Source organism: Vicugna pacos, chromosome 9 (assembly GCF_048564905.1).
Source record: "Vicugna pacos chromosome 9, VicPac4, whole genome shotgun sequence".
Taxonomy (NCBI): Eukaryota; Metazoa; Chordata; class Mammalia; order Artiodactyla; family Camelidae; genus Vicugna; species Vicugna pacos.
Window position 1 is genome coordinate 6,377,740 of NC_132995.1, and position 25,355 is coordinate 6,403,094.

The 25,355-nt window shown below is 53.0% G+C and overlaps 1 protein-coding gene across 5 annotated transcripts; it reads right to left on the minus strand.

Moving 5' to 3' along the window:
- Window positions 1-1,991: 1,991 nt before the first annotated feature.
- KASH5 (KASH domain containing 5) lies at window positions 1,992-24,616 on the minus strand. Of its 5 annotated transcripts, none has more exons than XM_072966624.1 (20): window positions 24,193-24,616; window positions 23,444-23,517; window positions 22,052-22,177; window positions 18,914-19,018; window positions 18,249-18,435; window positions 17,722-17,786; window positions 16,427-16,493; window positions 15,996-16,157; window positions 15,634-15,751; window positions 15,252-15,302; window positions 10,593-10,670; window positions 10,274-10,330; window positions 9,972-10,031; window positions 9,240-9,304; window positions 8,989-9,076; window positions 8,560-8,682; window positions 6,715-6,773; window positions 4,860-4,905; window positions 3,293-3,357; window positions 1,992-3,206 (listed from the first exon to the last, which is right to left on the minus strand). In XM_072966624.1, exons 3-20 carry the CDS (start codon window positions 22,092-22,094, stop codon window positions 2,825-2,827), a joined length of 1,821 nt encoding a protein of 606 aa, XP_072822725.1. In that variant the 5' UTR covers window positions 22,095-22,177; window positions 23,444-23,517; window positions 24,193-24,616; the 3' UTR covers window positions 1,992-2,824. The 5 variants fall into 5 exon arrangements, with proteins under 5 accessions (XP_072822725.1, XP_072822724.1, XP_072822727.1 ...); XM_072966623.1 differs by having other exon boundaries at window positions 23,444-23,531; XM_072966626.1 differs by having other exon boundaries at window positions 18,914-19,088; window positions 23,444-23,531.
- Between the last annotated feature and the right edge of the window lie 739 nt (window positions 24,617-25,355).

Sequence of the window (25,355 nt, forward strand, 5' to 3'; positions counted from 1 at the left end):
GCTTCTAATCTTCGAGCCTCCTTTTCCTCATTTGAGAAATAACCAGATACACTATGAGACTTAAGTACAGCGCCTGTCACGAAGCAAAATGCATTATTAGAAAAAGGTTTCCGCCTCTCTCGTAGCAGCCTCCAGCAGTTTCTTCAGGGTTTTCTAACGGCGCCGTTCCCGGGAAACTAACGGGGCGCCAGGTCTGGGCGGGAGGAGAGGAGAGAGGGGCAGGCATCAGGCGGAGGGACCGGGCGGAGACAGCAAAACACCTGGGCCACCCGTGAAGGAAGCGAGGAAGCAGCCAATCAGAATCTACCTCTCTCGAGGCTCTGCCAGCCCTTCAGCCCCGCCTCTCAGTGGCGACCATGGCAACCCACTCTCAGCCCGACGCTGAGCGTTCTGAACTGCGTTCCCAGGGCGCAACTCGTGCGGACCACGCTCTGGTTAGTCTAGAGAAGAGGCTGGGCGCGTCAGTGTAGGGAAAGGGGGCGGGGTTGAGGCCTTGTGATTGGCAAGCTCTCCCGTAATTTGCATTTCCAAGAGGCGGACCGCGTCCTAATTGGCCCTTTGGCTGTGGAGGGGGCCTGTTTCCCTGTTACTCAGATACACCGAACAATGAGTAACTGTACTCCTCACGACCAACTAGAGTTGGCCAAATTTTACAAATAAACAAGACTGAAAGTCAGGAGTAATGTCTCCAACTTGTCAGCGCTAGTAAAGGACAGAGGATAATTGGAACGCAAATCTGTGCAACTTTAGAAGAGCAGACCATTCGACGACTCTCATGGAGAAATAGAATTAAAATGTTATGAGCAGTTACTATACGCCGGGCACCCTCCCAAATACTATTGTATTGGCTCTTTCAACCCTGAGGGGAGTCTCATCCTGTTTGCTGAAGGGCCTGTGCTTTCTGTACTTCCTCCTTAGATCTCTTGCCTAGCATTTGAGGCTTTTCACAAAATGATGCCCAGAACCCCTTCCCTTCTTACTCTACTCCCCTCCTCAGAAAACTTCAGCAATCACCACAGCTTTGACCACCATCACAGCTAATAACACCCAGACCCCCATCTCCAGAGTGAGAGCACAAGGCTCAGTACTCCAGCCACTTCTTGGAACCCTGACACTCACTCCATCCCACATGAGCTCAGAGTGTTCCCTAAAACCCACTCCTTCTCATGGGTTCCCCATGTTGGGAATGGCTCCACTGTCTACCAGTCACCGAGTCAGATGCAGGTGCTGTCCTTTCCCCTTCCTTCTTCTACCTCCTTCATAGCCTGTCAGTCCCCTGGCTCTGCCTTCCCGCTCTGCCCATTTCTGCCTTTCTCTTCTTTCCATCCATGTACCTGAACCAAATCAGGCCTCATGCTCTCCCATCTGGACCACAGCCCCAGCTTTCTCCTCACCTCCTGCCTCCAGCCTCATTCCATTATCCATCCCCTATACAGGTTCAGAAGGTCTCTTTCACACCCAGAGGTGATTTTACCCCTTCCCTGCTCACAGCCCTTTCCTAAGCACTTGGCAGTAGAGTTCAAGCTGGTGTTCAAAACTCTTAATGGGCTCTTGCCTACCCCTCTATCTTATTTCTCACGACTCCAAAGCCTCAAGTCCTTCCCTGGCTTCATTTTTTTTTAAATCCCAGCAACATGGTGCTCCCCATGGCTCTCTACACTCAGATGCTCTTTTCCCTAACCTGGTTTTCACGTATACCTCTGTCTGTGACATCCTTCCCTGCCTCTACTCACTAAATCTTACTCATATTTCAAGACTAAATGCAGATGTCACTTATTTGGGAAGAAATCTAACGTCCCAGGCTGGTGCTTTTTCCGAGCTCCCATAGAGCTGGCAGCTACCTCTAGGACTGTCTTTAAACAGGTGCAACTCTGTCCCTCTCTTGCTCAAAGCTCTCCCAAGGAAGTCTCTGCAGTGTTGAAACTCTTGTATATTTTAACCCGGGTTTTGGTTTCATGGGTGTTTACATGTGCAATAATTTATCCAGCTGATACTTAAGATTGTCCATTTATCACTGTATGTAAGTTACACCTCAATAACAAAGTAAATAACCAAAAACAAGTAATAAAACCTCCCCAAATTTCCACCATCCTTGGGAGAAAAATCAGTGCTCCTTGGCTTGGCATTGGAGGGTCTATTTTTCTGCAGATTTATCTTCTAAGGTCTAGCTGTGGCAAATAGATGATCACTAAATTTGCTGGGTGAACAAATGGCACACCACTAGTCCCTTTCCTGCTGGCTGTTGGCACTGAAGTGACATCTGTGGTGTGTGTTTGGCCCTCATCTCTTTCCCTCTTTCTGCTGGGAGAGATGCTCAGCCTCTCAGCTGCCCTTGCAGGTAGTGGTGATTGTGTCAAACAGTTCTGGCCAACAAGACACAAACACAGGTCTGCTGCTGGCTCTGAGAAGGCTAGTGCTTGTCTTTATACTAAGGAGGGGACGTGTCACCTTCTCCCTGAAGATATGACATATGAAGCTACAATACCTGTCAACTCCTGAGCACGAGGGAAGGGGCAACAGAATTATAGCACAACTGTCCTCCTCCAGACTTGTTTTGTGAGGCAAATATAAACCCTGGTGCTTAATCCATTATTGCGTGAGTTTTGCTATTGTTAAGAAATGTAGTTGTCAACATCAAAAAACCAAGAGACTTCTCATGAAAACCCAATACAGGGGTGTGGATGCTGGAGCATGATCTGGGGCCCCCATGGTGGGGTAATCCCAAGTCACAGTGCCACAACCATGGGAATAACAGTAAAGAAAAAAAAAAACCCCAAGGAATTCATTGAACTAGATGCTGCTCTGAGGTAATGGGGAGCATGGCTCACACTGGAGGGGGCTGGAGGTAGCAGAGCTGGAGGTGGGGCCAGGTAGGGGGTGGGGACTGGCCCAGCAGCAGGATGGAGAGCAGCAGCAGCAGCAGCAGCAGCCCCAGGACTGGCACAGGGATCAGTGGGTGCCTGGAGACCCTTCTGGGAGGCAGAACAGTGCTTGGGGGAGCCCAGGAGAGCCCATGGTGTCCCAGCACTGGGCAACGTCCTGATGTCTGACCACCACCCTCCTTCTGGAGATACCCTGGGGTGAACCTGAGCTGCTGGGGGTGCAGGGGCTGCAGGCAGAGCTGGCTCCAGACCAGCCTCCTGTCTGGGACCAGCTCCTTCACCACTGGCACCAGGGCTTGCTGCAGATCTGGCTCTGAAGGGTGGCTGATGGGGAGAAAGGAAGGCAGGATGATCGTGCTGGACTTCTTCTCTGTCCCCAAGTCCCCTCCCAGGTCCTTGGGTCCCGTTACCTCGCAGGAGGGCTTCCTGGAATGTCTCCAGGTTGTGAGTCTCCCAGAGGGATGGGGAGATCCATCTGAAAGGACAAAGGAGACAAACCTGAGACTCTGGATCCTGGACTGGGAGAGGTGCTCAGCCCACTGGACAGAAATAACCACATGGAAGGGTGTGGAACACAGTGACTCAGTGTGTGAGCTTCACCAAGACACACTGCTGCATTGCGGTCCCAGCTCTTCCATCTTCCTGCTGTGTGTCCCTTGGCAGGTCACCTGACCTCTCCAGGCCCCATCTGCCCCATCTGCCAGACAGAGGTGATGACAGCACCTACTTCAGAGGGCTGAAGTGGAGAATGAATGAATGAATGCAGGCAAAAATAAAAAAAAACAGAAGATGGGCTCAGAAATGTGCCTAGCGAACAGTGAGTCCTCAATAACTATGTGAGCTACTCTATATTATTATTGCCATTTTCTGCCTGATTATGGAAGTATCCAAGCCTCCTGAGGGCAGAGACCCCATCTTCTTCAGGTGCCCAGCCCTGGGCTGGGCCTAGTTCAGCGTGGACACTCCTTGGGTCCACCTTCCTGCCCTGCACCAGGTCCAGCAGGCACTTTAAGATTAAAGCTCCAAATATTCCTCAGGGGCCAGGCCCAACTCACTTCACCACTTCATCCCCCGTGTCTTTCTGAAAGGGCTCCCCTCTGTAGGTCTCAGGCTTTCCCACCACGCCTTTGCTCTGTGGATGACGACAACGATGGGAGTAACAGCACAATAATAAATAAAGAGCTCCAGGAACCGCAGTCCCAGTCACTGTCTTTACCCCTGTTACCTACTGCACGTCCGCTCTGTGCCAGGCCCTTTACCATGTGATCCTTAACCCTCATCCCCACCCATGCTGAGAGCTGGGTAAAGATCATCGTTACACCAGCCGTGAGGAAACTGAAGTGGGGCCCCTGTCTCCATGGAAGGGAGCACAGTGTGGCCATCTTGGATGGTTTGGACCCCGATGGGTCCCAGGTGCCTGGAATGGAGGCTGGCGCAACTTTGGGTTCTCACTTTCCTATCTGTGGACTGCGGGCTTCTGACTTCACCAAATTTCCTTCCTTCCCTCTTCCCTTGCCTGAGAATCGGAATTGTCACCTGCCGCTTTGAGGAGCAAAGGAGCCAGGGTGTGTGGTGCTGGGCGGGCAGCTGTGACAGGTGCGGTGCCCCAAGGGAGTTCTGGGGTTGGCCAGGGCGGATCTGGCCCTTCTCGTGTGTGGGCGCATATGCGTGGGCATGTTCGCAATCTGGGGGTGTGGCCACAACTGCGAGGCCTGTGGAGTAGCGGCTGCAGCCCTGCATCGTGCTTGCTTGGGGAGGGGCGCCCCCGGGGAACATTCTGGCCGCCCACTGGCCTGCAGCCTCCTTCTATAGCACTGTCTGCTCTCATTAGTTACAGCGAGGGCTTTGTTATTTCTTGGCCAAACGATTTTTCTGTCTGCTTGGGTGGAGTGGGGGTGTGGGCAGGGGCTGGGGAGGAGCTGTGACTACAGCAGCCTCACTGGAGGGCCTGGAGTGGATGGTGCTGGGACAGCTCACCCTGACCCGGATCTCCACCTCCTCCTCTTCATCTCTTCTGGGCAACCTGGGGCGACAAGAAAGTCACAGCAAGCATCTGTCTCCCCTGCCTGGCTCCCATTCGCCCCTTTAAAGCAGGGGTCTTATCACAGAGGGGCACTATGGATGGACCTGGAGGCTATTTGGGAGCAAACTCTTGCCTGTTGGTCAGTGCCTGTATTTTTCAGGGGAATTTTCACCAAATTCTCCAAAGAGTCTGTGACCCCTAGAGGGTCAGGGGACTCATCACCTCACTGGCTTTCTCAGCTGCTACTTTCCCAGCTGAGCCTCCAGTGGGAGCTAAGGCTTCTGGTTCTCACTGCCCCCAACATCGGAGACTCAGACCTCTCTGAGACCCCAGGGCACGAGTAGACCTCACCCCCTGCACCGTCTTCCTGCCTGGTGGGTGGGCCATTTCCAGTGAGTCTCAGTCTTACTGGGTTTTCTCTGAGGACTGAAACTCCAGCTCAGACTTCCTGACTCCAGAATACAACTGTGAGCCCCACCCCTTGCCAAATAATTCCTCTTAGAAGTGCAAGCCCCAGCCTCTGAGCCTCCTATGGCCTCTTTGGGGTCTCAGACCTCAAGCTGCTCAGCTTCAACATCACTTGGAGACCCAGACATTCACATCTGCCACCACCTTCACCGGGGACCGGGGATCCAGCCCTCCAGCTTTGGCCACCAGCTTTAGATCCAGCACCCTCAGGATACAGTTGTTTCCTCAACTCTCAACCAACAAGGCATCCAGGCTTGTAGGCCCCTGGTTTCTGCCCCAGTAAGACACGCAGCTATCTGATCCCCTGAGGCTTCTACTCCAGGACCCGGGAGGCTTGTCCCCCAGCCTCTCTCAAGGTCTAAGCCCTCACCCCTGGTCACTTCTAGGGGCCACAAGATTCACTACTTCCCTCACTCTCAGCTTCGCAATCTGTGGATCATTCTGCCCTTGCCCTCCTTCCCCCACCGGAAACTCAGATGTCCAGCCCCCACACTAGTCCCAGTCCCTGCTCCAGTTCAGCCCCGTCTTCCTTCCATTCCCTGGTGACGCAGGAGGAGGTCACAGCTCCAGGCCCCAATCCCGCCCAATCTCAGCTTTCCCAGACAAGTCCAATTAGAGGCCGTGTCAGGCAGCCTCATTAGTTTCTGAAGCCAGGAGCCTGAAAGAGGGAAGTGGGGGAGAAGGAGGCACCACAGGAAGGCCGAGGCCCCAAGGAGGAGGGTGGGCCCAGACATCTAGCACTTTCTCTATCCTCAGAGGCTGCACATGAGCCTCCTAACAGTCGTGTAACAATCCCAGGGCAGGGCTCACACCACCCCATCACAAAGTAACCGGGCTGTATATGAATCCAGGCTGTCTGATTTCAGAGCCCCTGATGGAATCCCAACTGTCTGGGTACTCTTCTGGGGCTCAGTCTGGGTCTCCATCTCAGGCCTTGGGAGAAGTGTGTTTAGTGACAGTGACTGAGCTGTCCCATCTGCCTGACACTTGTCTTCTTCTTGTCTCAGTGTCTCCTATATAAATACTGCTCCTGCAGGACCCTATGCAGCGCCTATCCCCAAAGCTTTTCCCATTCCCCAGGTAGGGTTAGATGCTGGAAGTCCTCCTGGAAACATCTGGGTCAGGGTCTGCCTCCTCCCAAGACCAGAAGTTACTGAGGGCATGGCTAGATCTGACTCATCCTGGTTCAAAGGCCCAGGGTCGCCTCAGCGTGAATGAATGAGTGAATGAGTGACTGATGCAAGATTCCCTAGGGCTCTTCCAGGCCTTGTCCTCTATCCGTTGGAGAATCTGGCATCACCCTGAGGCAGAGGGATGGCTCAGGAGGACCAATCTTCTTACCACATTGATCGCTCTTTCCTTCCTTCAGGAGGGTGTGCTGGCTCTCCCTGCAAGTTTCTCTGCGGGAAAGAAAAGCTTAGGTCTCCTAGGCTGCAGCACCCGCAGGGATTCACCACCTGCTTCTAAAACTTGCCCTCCGCTTGGGCCCCTCTTTGAGGGTGGCTCTGTCTTCCCCCCAGGAGCAGAAGCCAGGAACCAGACAGTTATTCCGGACCCCACCAAGCCCCTTTCTCCTTCAGGACCCAGGAGTCCAGGTCCCTCTAAACCTGTCACAACCCACAAGCCCCTCACACTCATCTGGGCCCCAAAGAGGCTCCAGCGCTTCCCTTCCAACCCTCTTCTCCTCCCAGGTTCCCAGTCTTGAGAGGGCCCCACCAGCTGCTCTCCCACAGGACCCAAGTCCCTCTCCGTTTTCTCTGGAGACATACATCCTTGCCTGTGGCTTCAACCACCAACTCAACACTGTTTTCTAAATACATCCCTGAGCTCCAGCCTTGTGCACCCACTGCCCCTGGGCCACTCCCTCTTATCTCTCAGGGGTGCTCACATCATGGGGTCGCTAGGTTAGTTCAGCGTCTTTTTCTCCCTTCCCAGGACCCAGTGCTCCCAGCAGCTCTGTCTCTGCCCATCCCTTTTCCTCCATCCCGAGGCCCTGGCCTGGCTCAGCCTTCATCCTCTCCCTCTGGACCTCTGCCCCAGCCTCCTCCCTGGCCTCCCAGCCTCCAGATGGTCCCCATGTGGCCCCAGAGGAATCCTTCTACATCCAGAGTTGACGTGTCCCTCCCTACTCACAGCCCTCCTGTGGCTTGATGGAGAAAAGCAGTCTCTCAGCTTCAATGACAGGGACTTCCTTTCATGATCTGGGTGTCTGGCCTCATCTCTCACCAGTCCCCAGGTGCCCTCTACTCACCAAAGATGATATGTGGTTTCAGGCTCCCATATTCTTGCATATACTGTTCCCACTGCCTGGAAAGCCTCTCCTTCCTCACACTATTTAACTTCTCTCTTTTTCTTCAAAATAAACTCAAGTGTCAGTTTCCCTGTGATACCTCCTTCCAGCTCCTACCTGACACGGGTACTCCCTTCTCTGGGCTCCCAAAGGGCCTGCCCCTTCCTCTAGCACGTCCATCACCCTGCTCTAGGACTGCCTGTTTGCACCATCTCTCTACAAGGCCTTGAGCACTAAGGGGCCCAGGCCCTGAGTGACTCTGCTCTGTGTCCCCAGGACCCAGCGCAGGCGGCACCTGGAGGCTGGAGTCAGTCTTCCCCTCCATGAAGCATCTGAGAGCTTGCAAACAGCAGAAGCTCACTTTTATTTCCACTCCCCCTGAGGGATGTGGCTGTGTCCCCCACAAGCTGTGTGAGCTCTTGGAGCTTCAGTTTCCATGAGGAACAGGATGAGGGGCGAGGATGTCTACCTTGCAGAGACAGTGGGAGGGTCAGTGAAGAATCCAACAGGAGTGCTGGTGTTGAAGAGAAACAGATGCTTCTCTCAACCCAGGGAAAAGTGAACAGAGAAAAAAGTTTCTCCTTTAAGGATGGTGAACGGCTTTGAAGTAGTATTTTCAAGACAATACAGCGTTATTTACAGAGCTGTTAGCAATATTTTCTTTAAAAAAAGAATTCTGGCACTAACAGATTAAAATCTCCTTTTTCTGTTGTGAACACTGAAGATGAGTTGTCTCAGTTATTTCCAATGTTTGAAACATTGTTCAGGTAATTACGGAAGTCATAAAACAATGACTATTGTTGAGTTTAAGATTTCATAGTGGGCTTGCTAAGCTTTTCTCAGGCCCCTCTCCCAGCCCCTGGACCGCATGGTCTTGGAGCCCCTCCTGTGCTCACCTGCCTCCCAGTTGGGGCTTCAGGTGGAAACTCAGCCTCCTCATCGGTCTCATGGACGACCTCCTCCCACTGCCACACGCCACACAGAGGGTTGGAGAGATCTGTAGTTGCCACTTCTTGTTTCTGGGAGAAAAGAAGTTGTTTCTGAGGCCAGGAAGAATCAGATTAAGGCAGAAGACAAGTCAGAGGTGGGATGGAAATGGGCTGAGGTGTGGCGATGGGAGGTGGGAGTGAGCTGGTGTGAGGCTGGGTTGGGGAGTCGATGGGGGCAATACCTGGGAAGGGTTTGGTGCCTGGACCAAGGAATGGGTTTCAGATGAGGTTAAGGACTGAGATAGTCCTGGGGGAACTGGGGTGGGGTGAGAGTCAGGGTTGGGTCAGAGTTGTGGCTGCTGGTGGGTTGGAGTATTTTGGGGGTGTCAGGCCCACCTGCCAAATGGCCTGGATCTCCACACCCAGCGATGGTGGCAGCAGCCCGGTCCAGTCCACTCTTCCCACCTGAGCCACTTCAGGCAGCCTGGCCACACAGTCAGGAGGGGGAAGGCTGTCTCTGTGCCTGCCCACCACCTGTCAGTCAGCCTATGCTGGGGTTGCTACCCAGTCCACCTTGTGTCTGGAGGCTGGGGGTCCCTGTCCTTGGGCTCCCCTCCGTCCTCCTCCACCCTCAACATTCCACTCACTCAACCAGCCCCTCGTGGGTCTGACTCAGCTGCTCCTCCAGGTGTGAGATTTCCAGCTTCAGTTCCTGCAGAGGAAGGAGTGAGGGACCCCTGGCTCTCTGTTTTCCTTCATCGCCCACCCCTGGTCTCCTCTTCCAAGGTCAGTTCCACTCCTCTGACTTCTTTGGGCTCTTCCAAACACATATTGCCAAGGGAGAAGGGGAAGAAAGCAGTGACAGAAACTTAGGAAGCCAAAGAGAGTCAAAGAGCAACAGGAACCTTGAAGGTAACTTACCAGCCAGGGAAACTAGAAAAAGGAAGCCAGAGATGGAAACACAATGAACAAGGAGAGACACAGAGAGGCAAGAGAACACAAGGAGAGTAAGAGACTCTAAAGACAAGGGACAGAGAGAGGAACTGCCCCAGAAGACAGACTAGACGCAGGGAGAGGCAGAGAGAAGAACCTAAACAAGCCAGGCAGAGACACAGAAATATGAGGGGAAAAAAGGAAACATAAGGAAGACACAGAGAATAAAAGTAGATGGAAGATGGAAATAGAGTGAGAGAAAGAAAGGAAGGAATAGAGAAAAAGTTAAAAGGCAGAGAGACAGGAGAGACACACAGTCAAACGGTAGAGATGGTAGAAACAAGATGTGGAGACTCAGAAAAAGATAGACAGAGACAGAAAGAGGCAGCAAATCCCAGAGATGGCAAAAGAGCAGTGGGGAGAGTGGGGCCAGGCTGGTGGGTTACCTGGGTTGCGGTTTTGTACTCCTCCAGGGTCTTGGCCAGACTCTCCATGTGCCGAGTGCGCTGGGAAAGCCCAAAGCTGACTGAGACTCGGCTCAATCCACCCAAGACACTGAGGGCAGTGGTGGGGGTGGGCAGGGTGTGCTTGGGGGAAGAGCTAGGGCCTGAGGGAGAGCACTAGTTTCCCGGGAAACCCAACTCCTCCAGGCTGCTTATCCAAGGATTAGAGCCAGGCAGGACTTCCCTTTCCAGATTCAGGGCAGGAGACACATAGAAGGCAAATGTTAATCCCCAAGACCCCTCACCTCGGAGAGGATGGTGTCTCGTTGGCAAATGAGGCGTTCACACTCGTAGAGCTGCCGCTGCCGGAGGAAGGAGCCCGTCCATCTGTCTGGCCTGTCCTCCCCTCCCATCTCGCTCTCCCGCCCCCTCCTCTACCTCCCTCCATGTCTCTGGACATCAGCTACACTGAGGGGATTTCAGCAGAGCTGCCCACTGGCCCTGGGAATCTGATGGCTTGATGAAAGTCCCTGACCTCACCACGTCACAGGGGCTGAAACTGGTGAGGTAAAAATGGCCTCAGGGGTGATGGGAAGTTGTCAAGGCACTAGGGAAGGGTAGCACCTTCAAGGCATCCTTCTCTATGGCCAGCTCCTCACTCCTCTTCTTCACTCCATCCCGCTCTGCCAGCAGCTTCCCGTTCTGGAAGAAGGGACCCCGGTCATGTTCACTTCAGCAAATGGTCATGATATATATATATATATATATATATATATACCATACACACACACATACATATACACACACACACAAAATAATACAAATATCTTTTATATAATGGTCACTCATAGCTGACCATTTGCTGAACACCTGATGTGCATCGGGCCTCATGCTCAGCATTTTATATGTTTTAGCCCATTTAATCCCTCCAACCATCCTATGGGATCTCAGCTTTGATTTGCAGATGGAGTGGGTCCTCCATCTGCAAAAATGGAGATAAGATGTGAGGATTAAATGAGCTAATAATTATTGCTAACATTTACCAAGCACCTTGCCAGTGTTAACTCATTTCTTATGCCCTATTTTAAAGATAAAAGACAACTGAGGCACAGAAAGGTTGAGCAACTTGTCCCAGGTCACACAGGTGGGAAGGAATTCATGCAAATACACGTTAACATACGTTAATGACCACAAAGCATTTAGAACAGTACCTGGCATAAACCAAATGTTCAGTAAAGGTTACATTAAACATATTTCTAAAACTTTGTATTATGAATTTTAAACCACCAAAAGTAAAAATAACAGTATGAGGAACCCCCTTTACCCATCATCACCCAGCTTCAATAAATATATACATTTTCCCTGTTTGTTTCTTCTCTAACTGCCAGGTTTTTTTGTTTGGTTTTGTTTAACCAGATTATTTCAAAGCAAACCCCAGGCATCATATAATTTCACCTGTTACTACTCCAGCATTTATATTCCCTACTAGAGAATTTTTCTTTAGCAAAACCACAATGCCATTATCAAGCTTAACAAAATTAATAGTAATTCCTCAGGATCATTGCACAAAGAGTGCTCTTTCTTGGTTTTCATTGCCTCACAAGTGTCTTTTCACATAAAGATACAAACAAGGTCCACCATGGCTTTTGGTTGAAATGTCTCACTTCTTTCCATCCGACAGTGATCCCCTACCTTCCCAATCCTAGCACTTTTTTGGGCACTTCATTTGTGGAAGAAACCAGGTTATTTCCTGTAGAATTGGTACATTTGGATTTGGTTTACTGTGTTCTCATTTCCTGTGTAGGATGTTAACCATGTTCCTCCTGCCTTATTATTTCCTATAACTTGTGGATAGATCCAGGGCCTTGTCCAGACTCTTGTTCAATTTTTTGGCAAGAGTTCATAGGTGCTGCTATACACGTCACATTGTGCATTCAGGAAGAATGTAAATTCTGGCTGTCCCAACTATGAATGTTTACACTGTCATCCCCAATTTTACAGAGGAAATTGTGCAGTGGAGGGGCTAAGAAACTTAGCCAAGGTCATACGGAGAGTAAGTGGACTCAAACCCAAACCTGATTCTAAATCCTGCACTTTTAACTCCCAATCTCTCCTCTGAAGCAGACTCAGCCCTGAATGAGAACAGAGAACCAGCTTTGTCCTTCGCCTCAAGTTGCTCATCACTAGAGGTGGAGACTGACACAGAAGCAAATATTAACAAGGTTGAAGAAGGTTCTGAAGAGGCCTAGGGCCTGGGTCCTGTGGGAGCCCAGGTGAGGGGCTTTGCAAGAAGGCAGTACTGGGGCTGAGTCCTCAGAGCTGAGGAGAGTTATCTGGGAAAACAAGGGGGCCAGGAGAGGGCAGCCCACGCCAGCCACAGAATGTGGCCCTGAAAATAAAATCGACCAAATTCCAGTCTAGAGTTTCCAGGCACCAAAAACCTAGCGAGTTGCCCTGAGTTTCAAAGTGAGGCGGTCACTGGGGGAAAGCATTTCGGAGCACGGAGGCAGTCTGACTCCCCTTTGCCACACCCCTCCTCCCAGTGCCCCTGGGGATACCAAGGCCAGCTCCTCCCTCTCTCCAGCCCGGCTCAGCTCCAAGTCCTCCATCACCTGCCCTCCCTCCCTCTCAGTCTCAGCGGGCCTGGGCTGCCAGGTGAAGGGCGGAGGAAGGACGGGCCAGGAATGCTGTGTCAACATCTGTCCACCTGGTTGGGATTTGCAGGCTGGATCCTGGGCCTCTCGGCAGGGAATCTGGTTACTCAGCCACTCCTGCCTTCTTCTGCAGTAACCTGAGCCCCGCTCTGTAGGTTCTTGTAGGAAAGCTGAGTGTCTGAGTGTCCCTTACTCCTGCATTATTCCACTGTAACTTGAGAACTCAATCTATAGATGCTCTGTAGGCAGCTGCCGGGGAGGGGGAGGGAACCAAGAATAGCTTGTTTATCGAGCACCTATGATGTCCCAGGCGCTGCTCAAGGCACTTGCCCTGGCAGCAGGCCCTCTGGACCAGGAGGAGGCAGAGACCGCTGGCTGCCATTCACCCTGCTTATTCCTTCTCCTGCTTTCATTGGGGGCTCACTCTCCACGTGGGCAGAGGGGTCCCAGCCCCAGCCCTGGAGGTGAAATCAAGATGGAAATCTAGGCAGATTCAGGACACCAGGCTGGTTAGCTAATCCAGCAGCCATTCTCACCCCGCCCTCACTCATTTGTCTCCCACTCTGCAGGCTGAGGAAGGTCAGATATTCTCCCAACTTCCCTTGTCATGTGATCCAGTTTGCCCAGTGAGATGTAGGAGAGGTCTGCTGGTGTGGGGGTGAAGTGGGGGTGCTCCTGGAAAAGTTTTTCCTTCTTATGAAAAAAGAGAGCATAAGAGGAGCATTCACCCCTCTTTGTCCTGGTTTGAGTGAGAACATGAAGTTCGGAACTGTTGCAGCCATCTATGATTCTGAGGCCACAGGCAAACAAGTCAAAAAGCTGCCAAACTAGCCCAGAATCTTCAAAATCTCTTGTTAAGTAAACGAATGTCCTTCAGACTGAAGCTGCCATTTCTTCAGCATTTTCTTCCTTGGAGCTGAAAGTATTCCAGCCACTGCTGTGTTACCCATGCCAGGGAGTCGTTTGGCTATAATCATTTGATGTCACTTTCGCCAATGAGATATGAGGGAGGTCCTGCCATGGGGCTTCAGGGTAAGTTTCTCCTTGTTCTTAAAAAGAGATGTTCTGGAAGAAATAGTCACATCCTGTCTGTATCCCATGCCTCACACCATGACAGCCAACCGGCAGTGAAGATTTCCATTGCCCCAAGAGAGGGAATTTTCATAAGAGCCAGAGCACAATGTGGAGTATTTTTTGGTTTAAATGTAAAAGCCATAATACAGATGTAGGACAAAGAGATTTGGGGGGGGTAAGGCAGAATGAGTATTATTGCCTGGACTGGGCAGTGATCCTTAGGGCTGGGGGAGGGGTTTAGGAGAATCGAAAAAGAGAACAATAGGGTGAAAATGGGCCCTGAGCCAGCCCCAAGCTGTGAGGGGTGGAGAGGATGGATGCAGTTGAATCACAGAATCCCTGGGATGTCTGGGAATCTGAGACAGGTGTTTCCCAGCTCACTCTCAGAACTAGCAAGGTGTGTGAATTACAGAATAGAGATGGCTCTGTAAGGAGATGAGGCACAGAGGGCCCCATGAGGGTGACAAAGAGTTATAGGAAAGCAGCTAAAACTCTTCTGTGCCTCTGGAAGGGTGTGGAGGACCCCCAGCAGCATTGGTGGGTTGTGGGCCACCACCACTGCAGATGCAGTGAGGAGAGTACGTCAGAGACCAGAAGGCAATGTCAGCCTCCCAGTGGATGCTAGTGTGCAGTGGTGACTAAGGCTGAGGCCCAGATGGAACAACAAACATCAATCTTGTGACCAGTAGGGAGAACAGACATTGACTGAGGAGCACTGAGATGCTGCGAGGGTCTGCAGCAACTTAGATGCCACCTTGTGTACATTGGGGGGTAGTAGGGGGGTCAGTGATGAGTTTCATCATCAATTGATCAGTTTCAGTTTCCACCTAAAAGGACTAGGTGGGCCCAGAATTAACTAAGATGATGTTTTCTGTCTCAGATGGTATAGGGCTTGAATCAGACATGAGGTTGGACTGGGCCGGTTCATGTTATGTGCTAAGCTCTGGACTAAAACCAGCCATTTAATTCCCACAACAATCCTATTGAAAAGATATCCTTCTGCACTGTTCTTAGAGAATAAAACTAAGGCTCAGGAAGGAGAAGTCACACGCCTAAAGATTGTCTGTTTTGTAAGTGGCAGAGATGGGATTTGAACTCAGGACTGACATCAGGGCCTGTGTTCTTTCTGCTATTAATAATACTAATATATGAAGAACATTAGCTAACTTTTACTGAGCTCTTCCCATGTGTCCTGCCTTGTTCTTAGGACTTTACAAGCATCCTCTATTTAAATCTCATACAATCCAACCAGGGAGATTCCATGATGATGCCCATTTTCACAGGTGGGGACACCGAGGCACAGAGAAGGGATGGAATGGCCCATGCTTATGGAGACAGCCTCAGCATAACCGGGCAGTCCGCCCCATGCCCCACATTCTTACCAACTGTGGCAGTTCTCATATGTAACGATGTGACCTTCAGGGACATTCATACATTATTGGGATTCTAGGGTCTCCCTCACCAAACTGAAGGGTGTTTGGGGCAGCAGGGGGTAGGGTGGGAAGATCCTGAGGACTGGGGAAGGGGTGGGGATGGGTGCTGGGTCTCAGCTCACCTCCTCGTGCAGAGTCTCCATCTCAGCCACCAGATGCTGCTGCTCCTTTTCCTGACCAACCCGAGAGAGAGAACAAAGGCTTCTTTTCAGAACTCCTTGCCCCCATATTGCCCTTTTCCCACCCTTAGGAACACAACTCAGACCTGGACCATTGAGGAGCAGGGCTCAGGAATGGGTCTGGGGACCCCTGATGGCTCCCCTTTGTCACAAGAGGGATGGCAAGTAGATCTGGACCCAAAGTCTGGGGTCAGCGGGACCTGGACTGTGGGAGGAAGCCTGGGTGGCCTCTGCCCTCTCCCACTCCACACTCAGGCTCTGTTGTGCAGACTCTGAGAAAGTGGGAGGAAAGAATGCACCTTCACGCCCCTTGCCCCAAACCCACCGTCTGCCGGGCCTGGGCCAGAAGGTTGCGATTCTGTTCCTCCAGGCTCTTGGCCAGAGTCTTCAGATCCTCCAACTCCTCATCCACGGCCTTGGCAAACTGCAGAGCCTGCTGGGTGCTGAGTTGGGGCAGGGCAGGTGGGCCACATGAGACAGAGGAAGACAAGAGACCACAGTGATAGATCCACTCAGAGAGATGGGAGCAGCAAAGAAATCCCAGAGACTCAGAGAAAAGGAAGGAAAGAGACTGAGTATTGGGGACAGAGACCCAGTTTCTGTCTAATAGACTGAGTGGGAGCAAGCCTGGGGCTGCAGGCAGGTGGGACATGGGGGTGAGGGAGGGCGGGCTGGGGCCAGGCACACCTGCGGAGCTGCTTGCGCAGGGCCAAAATCTCCTCCCGGAGGCGTGCAGACCCCTCCTCCGCCGTCTCCACACTGCGCTGCAATTTGGCGTTCTCCCCCACCAGGCGGCGGTTGCTGAGCTCCAAGTCCTCCAGACTGCTCAGCAGGTCAGCTGTGGTGGGCCTGGGGGCAGGGAAGGTCCAGGGTCACTGCCCACAGCCCTGGCCTCCTTTCCCCAGGTCAGGGTAGGTGTTGGTGGAGGGAAGATGCGGCTTTTGGAGAGAAAGAGAAACAGGAGGGAGGCTACTCTGTTCTTCCTGTGCTCTTGGCACAGCCCCTGTCCCTCACCCACTTTCCCGAAGGACCAGAAGCCCTAGGCCAAGCCCCGGGCCCCAGGCAGGCAGGGAGTCACAGGGCAGGGAGAGGGCAGGAAGGGGCCTGAGGATAGGTACAACTCAGGTCTGGGGTCTTCGCCTCCGAAGCTCTCCAGGTTGGCTGGGTCCTCAGCTTCTGGGTATCCTGGAGGGAGACATAGAGGGTGGTGGGCTCCCAGGTGACCTTTGATGTTGGGGCACTCCAGGACTATGGCCTTGGTCCTCCTTTAGCCTCCACCTTCACGTTAACTCTGGGTAATCCCACCTGCTCCTTGGGCTGCAATTACATCCACCATCCAGAAAGGACTCCTGCTCATGGGTAACTTGAACTCAGGCTGGATCTCCTCATGGCCCCAACCACCCCACATTCATCATGCCCTACCATGGGCAGCCCCTCAACTACCCCAAACCTGTTTCTCCTCTTAGTACCCCAACTCACCCACCCAGACACTGGGCTGTCCTGACTCCCTCACTCCTCCTGCCTCAGGCCTTGCCTTCTTCCCCGGACAGCCTCCTCTCGGTCTCCTAGCCTCCAGCCTCTCCCTCCTGTCCTTCCCCGCACTTGGCTGCAGAAGGGTCTTTCCTTCTTTGGAGCTGACCTGCCTCTCCCCTGCTCGCAGCCCTCTCTTGGCCCCCAAGCCCAGTTGGAGGAGGATTAAGAGAATGTCAAGAAGGCTGTATTTTTTTGGCTTTTGTTTTGTTTTTGTAAGAGTGGAGAAACACAACATCAACACCTTTTTATGGAGCACCTCCTATGTGTGAAGGCTTTGGGGTAGAATGGTGAGCAAACCAACTAACCAAACAGCGTGGCAGGTAACTAGTCAGATAATCATATTTCTGCAGGAAAGGAATGCAGGTCTGGGTTGAGTGAGCCGAAGAGTAAGGGCCCTTAGCCTGCAGCATCCCAGAGCTTCCCCACCAGGGCTTCCCCACCAGGGGTGTAGGATGAGGAAAGGCCTGGTCGACAGTTTAGGTTGAGAAAACAGCCTGAGCCAAGGCTGGAGATGAGGCAGGTGAGCAGGCAAGGCCAGAGGGACTGCAAATGCAGGGACCAAAGTGCAGGGAGGGGCTGGCTTGAGGACCATGATGGTGATGGTGGGAGGGGCCTTGTAGGCCTCTGTAATGGGGTTGGTATTTGGAGAAGGAGTTGGAAACGACCTGTGAGGAAGAAGAACCAAACTCAAAGCTCAGGGAAGGTAGGGACACAGTCATGGAGAAAAAGCCAAAGCCTAGAAAGCCAAACTCCACAGCTCCACGTTAGAGCAAATGCCTCTGGTGTCCCACCCTACCCTTTGCTCTGCCCCCAGGTGGGAAGTCCCCCCCACTGTCTGACTCTGAGCCTGTGTGCTTCATTCTATATATAGCAATCTCACCAGATGGCAGTTGCTGGGAGGTCAGGGCTCCCTCGAAGGCGGTCTCCTCTTCCAGCTCTAATCCCCTGTATCAAAGGGATGAAGCTTAGAGCCCCCTGCATCCACCACCCTCGTCCTGACCAGCCACTGGCAGAGGGGTTGGGGGTGGCGTAAGGAGGGGCCAGATCAGGTGAGAGCAAGCACCGTGGGGAGGAAGGTGAGGCCAGATGGCAAGTGCCTGGGGCCAGATGGAAAAACAGGAGGGGCAAGGACTGGGTTTGGAGGAGGGATGGGGAGGGGCCCTGCTCTCCTCCTTCCAGCCCCTTTTATTTCTGCCCCACAGACTTCCTCTGCCTCCCCATCGTAGGTACTTTACCCTCGGACCCTCTGCCCCTCCCCCAACCCATCTCTTTACTTTTCTTTCCTCATCAGCCTCTTTCCAGCCACAGCAGGTCCCTGTGCCCATAGGGTGCTGGCTGTAGTAAGCAGAAATGAGGTTAGATCTTAGGAAGGGTTTCCTGGGGGAGGGTGGAGGTGCAGGGACTCACCCATCCAGCTGACAGGCAGCAATCCAGTCTCGCATGATGACCAGGAAGGTATCCAAGTCCACGGTGGCCTGAGGGCCTTCCCCATTGGGGTCCAGGCTGCAGGCCAGTGTTTGCAGGCGCGCATCCTGGGGGCCCCGTCCCGTTACAGCCTCCAGATAGGCTAGTACATGGGTCACAGCCACGGTGCCTAGGGATAGAGCATGCTATGAGGGAGACTGGGGCAGGTGAGGGGTGGGGGATGGGGACAGGCGATGTCTTTGAAGTGGGACCACTGGCTGGGCTAGTGGCACCGCTGCACCATGGCCGGCCAGCTGAGACTCCTTGGACAACCCCTTTCCCTTCTTCTCAACTTTTTCACATAGAAATGGGGCCCAGGCATCCCTACCTCAGAGGGTGGACGGAAGAAGACCAGCTGTGCCCTCCCAGGCTCACCGTGGCTGACCTTCTTCCCTCCCCAGGCTCCAAAGCCCCACCTTCCTCTGTTAGTGTCCCCCAAGTTTTCCTCCCCACACTGTCCTTGTCCTGAAAGGCCTCCATCCCCTTAGCTACTTCCTTCCGGAAGCTTCCCACACTCACCCACTTTCACCCTAGCCCATTGCTCTCTCTATGGCTCCCCAGATCCCAGCCCCCAGGCTCCATCTCTTTTTATTCCTTGTCTCTCTGACCTGTCCTTTGGGGATCACAAGCTTCAAATGTGGAGTTGAGTATTTGCTCCTCTAAGCTGAGCAGAGTCCCCAGGCTCCCCTCTTCCGGCTTGTCCCAGAGGTACACTGAGGAGACAAGAGAGCCAGCCCACCCGTGAGGAAGGAGGATGAAGAGAAGTGAACCGGTCCTGGGATCCTGTGGAGGAAGCAGGAAACTTTGGGTGGGGGCACGCAATGTGAGAGTCTTTGAATCACCTCCCCCCCTCCCCCCCTGACCTGGGGATGTGAGCCCTATCTTTCAGGCCAGGAAGTGCCCCCTGCTATCTAATCCTTTGTGTGCAAACCACTCAGGAGCCCAGATACCAAGTACAGCCTTTCCTCCTCTCTTCCCCTGCTTCCCAGGCTCGGCTCAGAGGGGGCTAGGGGCGGAGGAGGGCAAAGAAGAGAGGATTCTGGGAGAAGCCGAGGATGAAGGGGGGCCCAGGAGCCAGGAACAATCCGATAATGCGCGGGCAGTGTGGATCGATCTTGCCCGCAACATCTCCGGTCTCCTAGCCCGCCTCGGGGGGCTGGGTCTCTCCTCACATCCTCGAGGCTGGCGTCATCCGAGCCCCGGCTAGGGGCTTGAGACAAAGGGGGGTGGAGCGATCCAGGCAGGGTGGGTGGTGAGGGAGCAGTTAGAAGCTCAGAGCCCAGTTGCATGACTGTGGGCAAGTCTGTTCTCCATTTGTAGCCTCAGTTTCCCCACGAGTAAAATGGGGAAGTGATCCCTCTCCTCAGCGATGGGTTAGGTCTTTGTTTGTGAAGAGCTCTCTCACTCCACACACACACAGTGTGAATATCCTGGGGTCTGTTTGTCCACTGCTGTATCCGTTGTGCCCACACATAACAGGCACTCAATAAATGCTCCAATATACAGGAGCATTTCCCTACCCCAGGAGCCACTGGGCCAGTCAAGCCTCTTTTCTAGGGCTGTAAGTATCTTTGAGGCTCCCTGCCCTGCCCTTGGATAGGTGGGTGTAGCAGTGGACCAAGCACAGGGTCTGGCAGACCCAGGGGACAACCCGGGCAAGGAACTCAGCCTCTCTGAGCCTCAGTTTCTTCCTCTGGAAAATGGGGAGGGAGGGGTGTTTTCCCTCCTAGAGTTGAAATGAGATAAAATCTAGAAAAGCCCAGCAGAGGGCCTGGCATGTGGTAGAAGCTCAATAATAAAACTGAACATTTATTCAGCATTGAAGAGGTGCCAGGCGTCTTTTGAGCATCTTGCATGAACCATGGTGGCTGGTATTATTAGCCCCACTTTATAGATGAGGATACTCAGGCACAGAGAAGATAGGAACTTGCCCAAGGTCACATATTCAACATACAAGTGCCCTTTCTCATTCCTCTAACTCTTCAAGGATTCTTTATAGTGAGCTAAAATTCGGCCCCCTCGGGTTTGAATCCATGCTCTTAGGGAAGGGGAGCAGGAACCTACAACTGGGGGAGACACTCCCCTCACCAAGCATCCCGTGTTATGGGGGAGGGGGGCCCAGCGACGTCTGTCTGGCTCCAGATGTCACGGACTCTGAGGATCTGCATGTATCTACAGTGCAGATGTGACACTGCCTCCCAGGGCCCCTCAGGAAGATGTCACTGTCTCTCTCTGTTCTCTTTCTTTCATTTTCTTCCTCAGTGTCTCTATCTCTCTGTGTGTCTCTGTCCTGTCCCTTCTCTAGTTTTCTCTCTGGCTCTTTCTGTCTTCCTCCCCATCTCTCTGTCCCCTGAGTCCCGCCTCTCTGTCTCCACGTCTGTGGCTTTTCTTCCTGGTCTCTGCTTCTCTGTGCTTCTTTTCCTGTGTCTCTGCAACTCTCTGTTCCCCGAGCCTTCTCTCTCCTTCTGCTGTCTCTCTGTCTCTTTTCACCCGCTGCCTTCCTTGGTCTCCATCTCTCTTGGGTGTGCCCCTCCCTTCCTTTCGTGAGCCTCCCAAAGCTGGCTCAGCCCTTGCCCATGGGTTCCTCGGTGGCCGCGCGCCCTCTGCTGGTGCAGATGAAGTTTAGATGTTGGTCACTCGGTCCCACTGCCCTGACTTCCCAAACCCGGGTGTTGGCCTCCTACCTTCCTATCTGGAGAGACTTCTGAGGCCAGCGTCCAGGTCTGCAGCCTTGAGAAAAGATGCAGGCTCTGCTGCTGGACGCTAGGAGGCTCTAAGGAAAGGGCCCTGCCTCTCCTCTAGGCTGGGATCCTCCTCCCCATCAGATCGGGCTCTCTCCCTTAACAGGTGAGCTTCAGAAAGGGCAACCCAGCGTCTTCCTCCTGAAGCTGTTTTTGCACCCATTTTGTCTGCATCCATCCAATCATTCAGGGACTTAGTGATTAGATTCCTATTACATGCCAGGCATTATTCTAGGACAGCTTAACCAACAGGGCAGACACTGGCCACAGTTGTTCTTGAGACCTGAACAGTATAGAGTGTGAATTGAGATGCTCTATGAGTGTAAAGTACACACCAGATTTCGAAGACTTAGTATGAAAAAAAGAGAATAACTCCAATATATTTATACTATTTTGGGTATATTGGGTTAAATAAGAGCTATGATTGCCATTCATTTGTCTGTTTCTTTTTTCTTTTAATGTGGCTACTAACAGAATTTACAATTATGTCTATGGTTCGCACGTTGGTCAGTGCTGCTCTAGGGACAGGGAATAGCAGAGTGAATAAAACCGAGCCTGTCTTATGGAGCTCATGTTCTAGTGAGAGAGACGGAGTCTAAAGAGGCAGACAGTACATGTTAGTGCTATGAAGAAAAGTAAAGTGGGAAAGGGGAGAGAGGGCGACAGGGCAGCTGCTTGATAGAAAGCAGAGATCTGAGTGAAGTGAGGGGTGATGCTGCTAGTCCCTGGAGAAGGGCACTCCAGGCAGGGGACACGGTGCACACAGAGGCTTCTACTCTCTCCCAGTCTGCCTCCCCAGAGCAAATGAGATCAGGTGTCCAGGCAGGTGGGCACACAGCAGGAACTTAATCAATGATCGCTCCCTCGCTCCCACTCTGCATCAAAGTGGAGGCTCTGCTACCCCTAGCCACCTCTCCTAAGTCCCCGAGTCACAGCCTGGTGCCTCATACGCCCTCTGCTCCCTCCTTATCCTCCCGCTGGACAAACAGGGAACCAACCACTTACTTTTTGTAGCCGGACCACCCGCCTGGGCCTCTGGCAGGTCCATGGGCCACCCCTGCTGCTCTGCAGCTGCTGACGAAACTAACAGCCTCTCTCCATCACTGGGAGAGACTGAAAAAGGACTGGTTCCTGGAAGGACAGACAGGGAAATGGCCTCTGCAGACCAGCCACTGCGCTGCCCCACCTGTGCCCCAGGCCACTCTGGGTTCTCAGAACCTGTTTGCCCACCCCTGCCTGGACCAGAGCAGCTCCCGCTCAGACCTGTTTTATGGATTGGAGGTGGGGGCTGGGAAAATGGGGGCCCAAGGAGTAGGCAGAAGAGATCAAAGTAGGGCTGGTGGGTGGGGGTCACTGCCTCCTGCCATCCCTCCTCCTGTTTATGAAGTTCCCCAGCCCTGTCCCTCCTACGCTGTCCCCTCCTCTCCTTCCCTAAGGCCTAGATCAGGCTTCAGCCTCTCCCCCTGGGCCCTCGCCCCAGCCTCCTCTTCAGCCTCCTGGCCCCAGTCTGTCCTCACAGGGCCTCAGAGCTGACCTGCCCCCCTTGCTCAGTGTTGTTCCATGGCTCCCCAGCACTCTGGGCAAAAAGCCTTGACCTTGGACTTCATATCTAAGGCTCTGCACGGTCTGGGTCCACCTGCCTCCCCAACTCCAAATCCCACTTGCTGCTTCAGCCACTCTAAACTACATGCTGTTCCCCAAACTGGGCTGGCTGTTTCCACCTCCCGGTCTCTGGCCGGGACACCTTCCTCCCCAGCCCTTCGTGTCTTAGCTCACATATCCCCTCCTCTGGAAAACATTTCTGAACGAGATGCTGTTTCTGGGGTCCCAAACCGCCCTTAGCTACTGACATTCTCGCTGCGTCCATCTGTATTTGGAGCTGTTAGCCTCCCTGGCGAGCCTCCCCTATCTCTCTCCTGCTCCCAGCCCTCCCATGGCTACCTAGTGTCCTCAGGACTAAGTCTCAGCCCCTCAGGCTGGCGTGGCACAGAGTGGTCCTTTCAACTTCTGGCTTCTTTTTTGTCACTTTTCGCTCCACCCTGCTGACCTCCAGGTCCCTCACTCTCATCACGGCTTATGGGGACTCAGCATCTGCCCATGGTCCTCCCCAGCCCAGGTCACACCGCAGGCCCCCTCGTCCCCCGTCACCAGAGCAGTTAGGGACTCCCTCCTCTGTGCCCTGACAATGCCCTGTCCTGCCTCTGTTACAATCAGCTTGACCACACGACTTTTGGGCTCAACTCCAGGACACTTTCCAGACTGAAAAGGGCACTCTTAAAAATGACAACAGACAACAGTGATCTTCAGGCTGAACGGGGCACACTGGGGCAAATGTTCAACATAGGGTTGCCTGGGGCCTGTCTGTCCTCACCCCACACACTCAGCCCCTTTACTCACCAAGGACTCCCCACACCCTGCTCTCCGTGGCTCCAGTTGTGGAATATACTCTTCCTGGCAGCTTTTAGAAGGTTCTAGAAAAAGGGGTCTTTAAAGAGAGACTCTTCCAGGGTGTGGACAAGGATGGAGGATGCACAATTAGGCTGAGTAGGGAAGGGTGTCTGTGAGCGAGGATGCTGACAGGCACTGGGAGCCTCTGACAAGGTTTGAGGGATAAACTCTTGGTAAGGGACCGAGGGAGGCCCTGGTGGACCTCAGGAGTCTTTGGGAGATTCTAGCAGGAGGAGGACTCAGGCAGGAATTCTGGGGACTTTAAGGGGGTCTCTGACTGGATTTCTGGGGAGTCTCTTGATTTCTGAGGGGGCGTCTCTGACAGGATTTTGGAGAATCTGACAGGAGTTTTGGTGGGTTTGACAAGATTTCTGAGGCTCTTTGGCAGAACTTTTGGGGGCCTCTGACAGGATCTGGGTAGGGAGTGAAACGGGATTTCAGAGAGGGAGGCTCTGAGGGTGAAGTCTGATAGGACTTCTGAAAGATTCTGACCAGATTTCAGGGGTCACCTATTAAGATTTCCTAGGGGGTTCCTTTCAGTATTTCTGAGGAGATTTGGTTAGGATTTCAAAAAGATTTCAAGACTTGGAAGGCTCTGACACTGGGGACTCTCTTCTATGATTTGGGGGCTTTGCCAGGATTTCGGGAGGGGCTCTGACACGGCTACTCCGGGGAACCTCGCCACGGCCAACGCGCACCTGCGGTCACGTCCCAGGCTCTGGACACAGCTGAGGGCCACGAAGGAAAAACGGCAGTTGCGTCGTGAGGAGATTAGCGTGCGCTCTTCCCGCCAGAAAACGCAAAGAGCGCGGAGCGGGACCGAGGGCTCGCGCAGCGTCTAAACCACCTGGGCTCCACGCCCGACGCAGGCGCACTCAGGGGCAAGGCGCGCGCTGGGCTAGTCGGTTACGGGCAACAGCGAGGCCGCGCATGCGTAGGGCTGCCCCGGCGCGCGCCCAGCCTGGTGGAGCGGGCGCATGCGTATTGTTCTAGCGGGCGAAGACTGAAAAGGTTACAGCTAGGAGGGCAGGGCGGGACGGCTGCGTCTTCTTTGCCTTCTCAAGCTTCTGTGAAACGGGCCCAAGCAAGGGAGAGTTGGACTAAGGGACCTATTGTCTATCCCCCACTTCTTATCAGCCACAAAGCCGTGCCCTTTTTGCCCTCTGTTCCCTGCCAGGCTGCCGGTCACCGTCACAATGATGTCCTGTCCTGTCCTGTCCTGCCCTGTCCTGCCCTGTCCTGCCTTGCCACTCCCGTACCTATTTCCAGTCACCTTGTATTAACAGGTCTCCTGAGGATTCTTTCCAAAACCGTTTTATTCATTCTTTTTAGGAGAGACTGGAGGAAAAATAGCCTCAGATTTCCAACTAGAGAGAGGAAGAGAATTACATCCCAAATTGACTCCAAAGGAGAGGCATTTGGGATAAAAGATGTCCCACCCACTTGGCGTCTTTGCTAGCCCCGACACAGAAAAAGAATCCTTTTGCATTCTCTGGTACATCCCACCAGCATTCATTTAGCTGTTACTTCCTCAGAGAGGCCCTCTCCTGATGCACTGTCTCTCTCTGTGCTTACGGTTTTAGTGGTCATCGTGACAGTCTCACCACGTGACATATTCTGTATTTGTGTACTGTCTGTCACCCCTCACTGGAATGTGAGTTCTTAGCAGTAAGAGGCTATTTGAGAACTAGAACGTGTCTGGCCCAATATGGGAGCTCAAAAATTTTTTTGAATGAATGAATGAAGGGACAGAATCCATTCCTCTTAACTACTGGGCAGTGTAGAGTGATAATAAGGCTGTAGTCAGACTTTCTTGAGTTTGAATTTTGGCTCTATCACTTCCTACCTATAACCTTGGCAC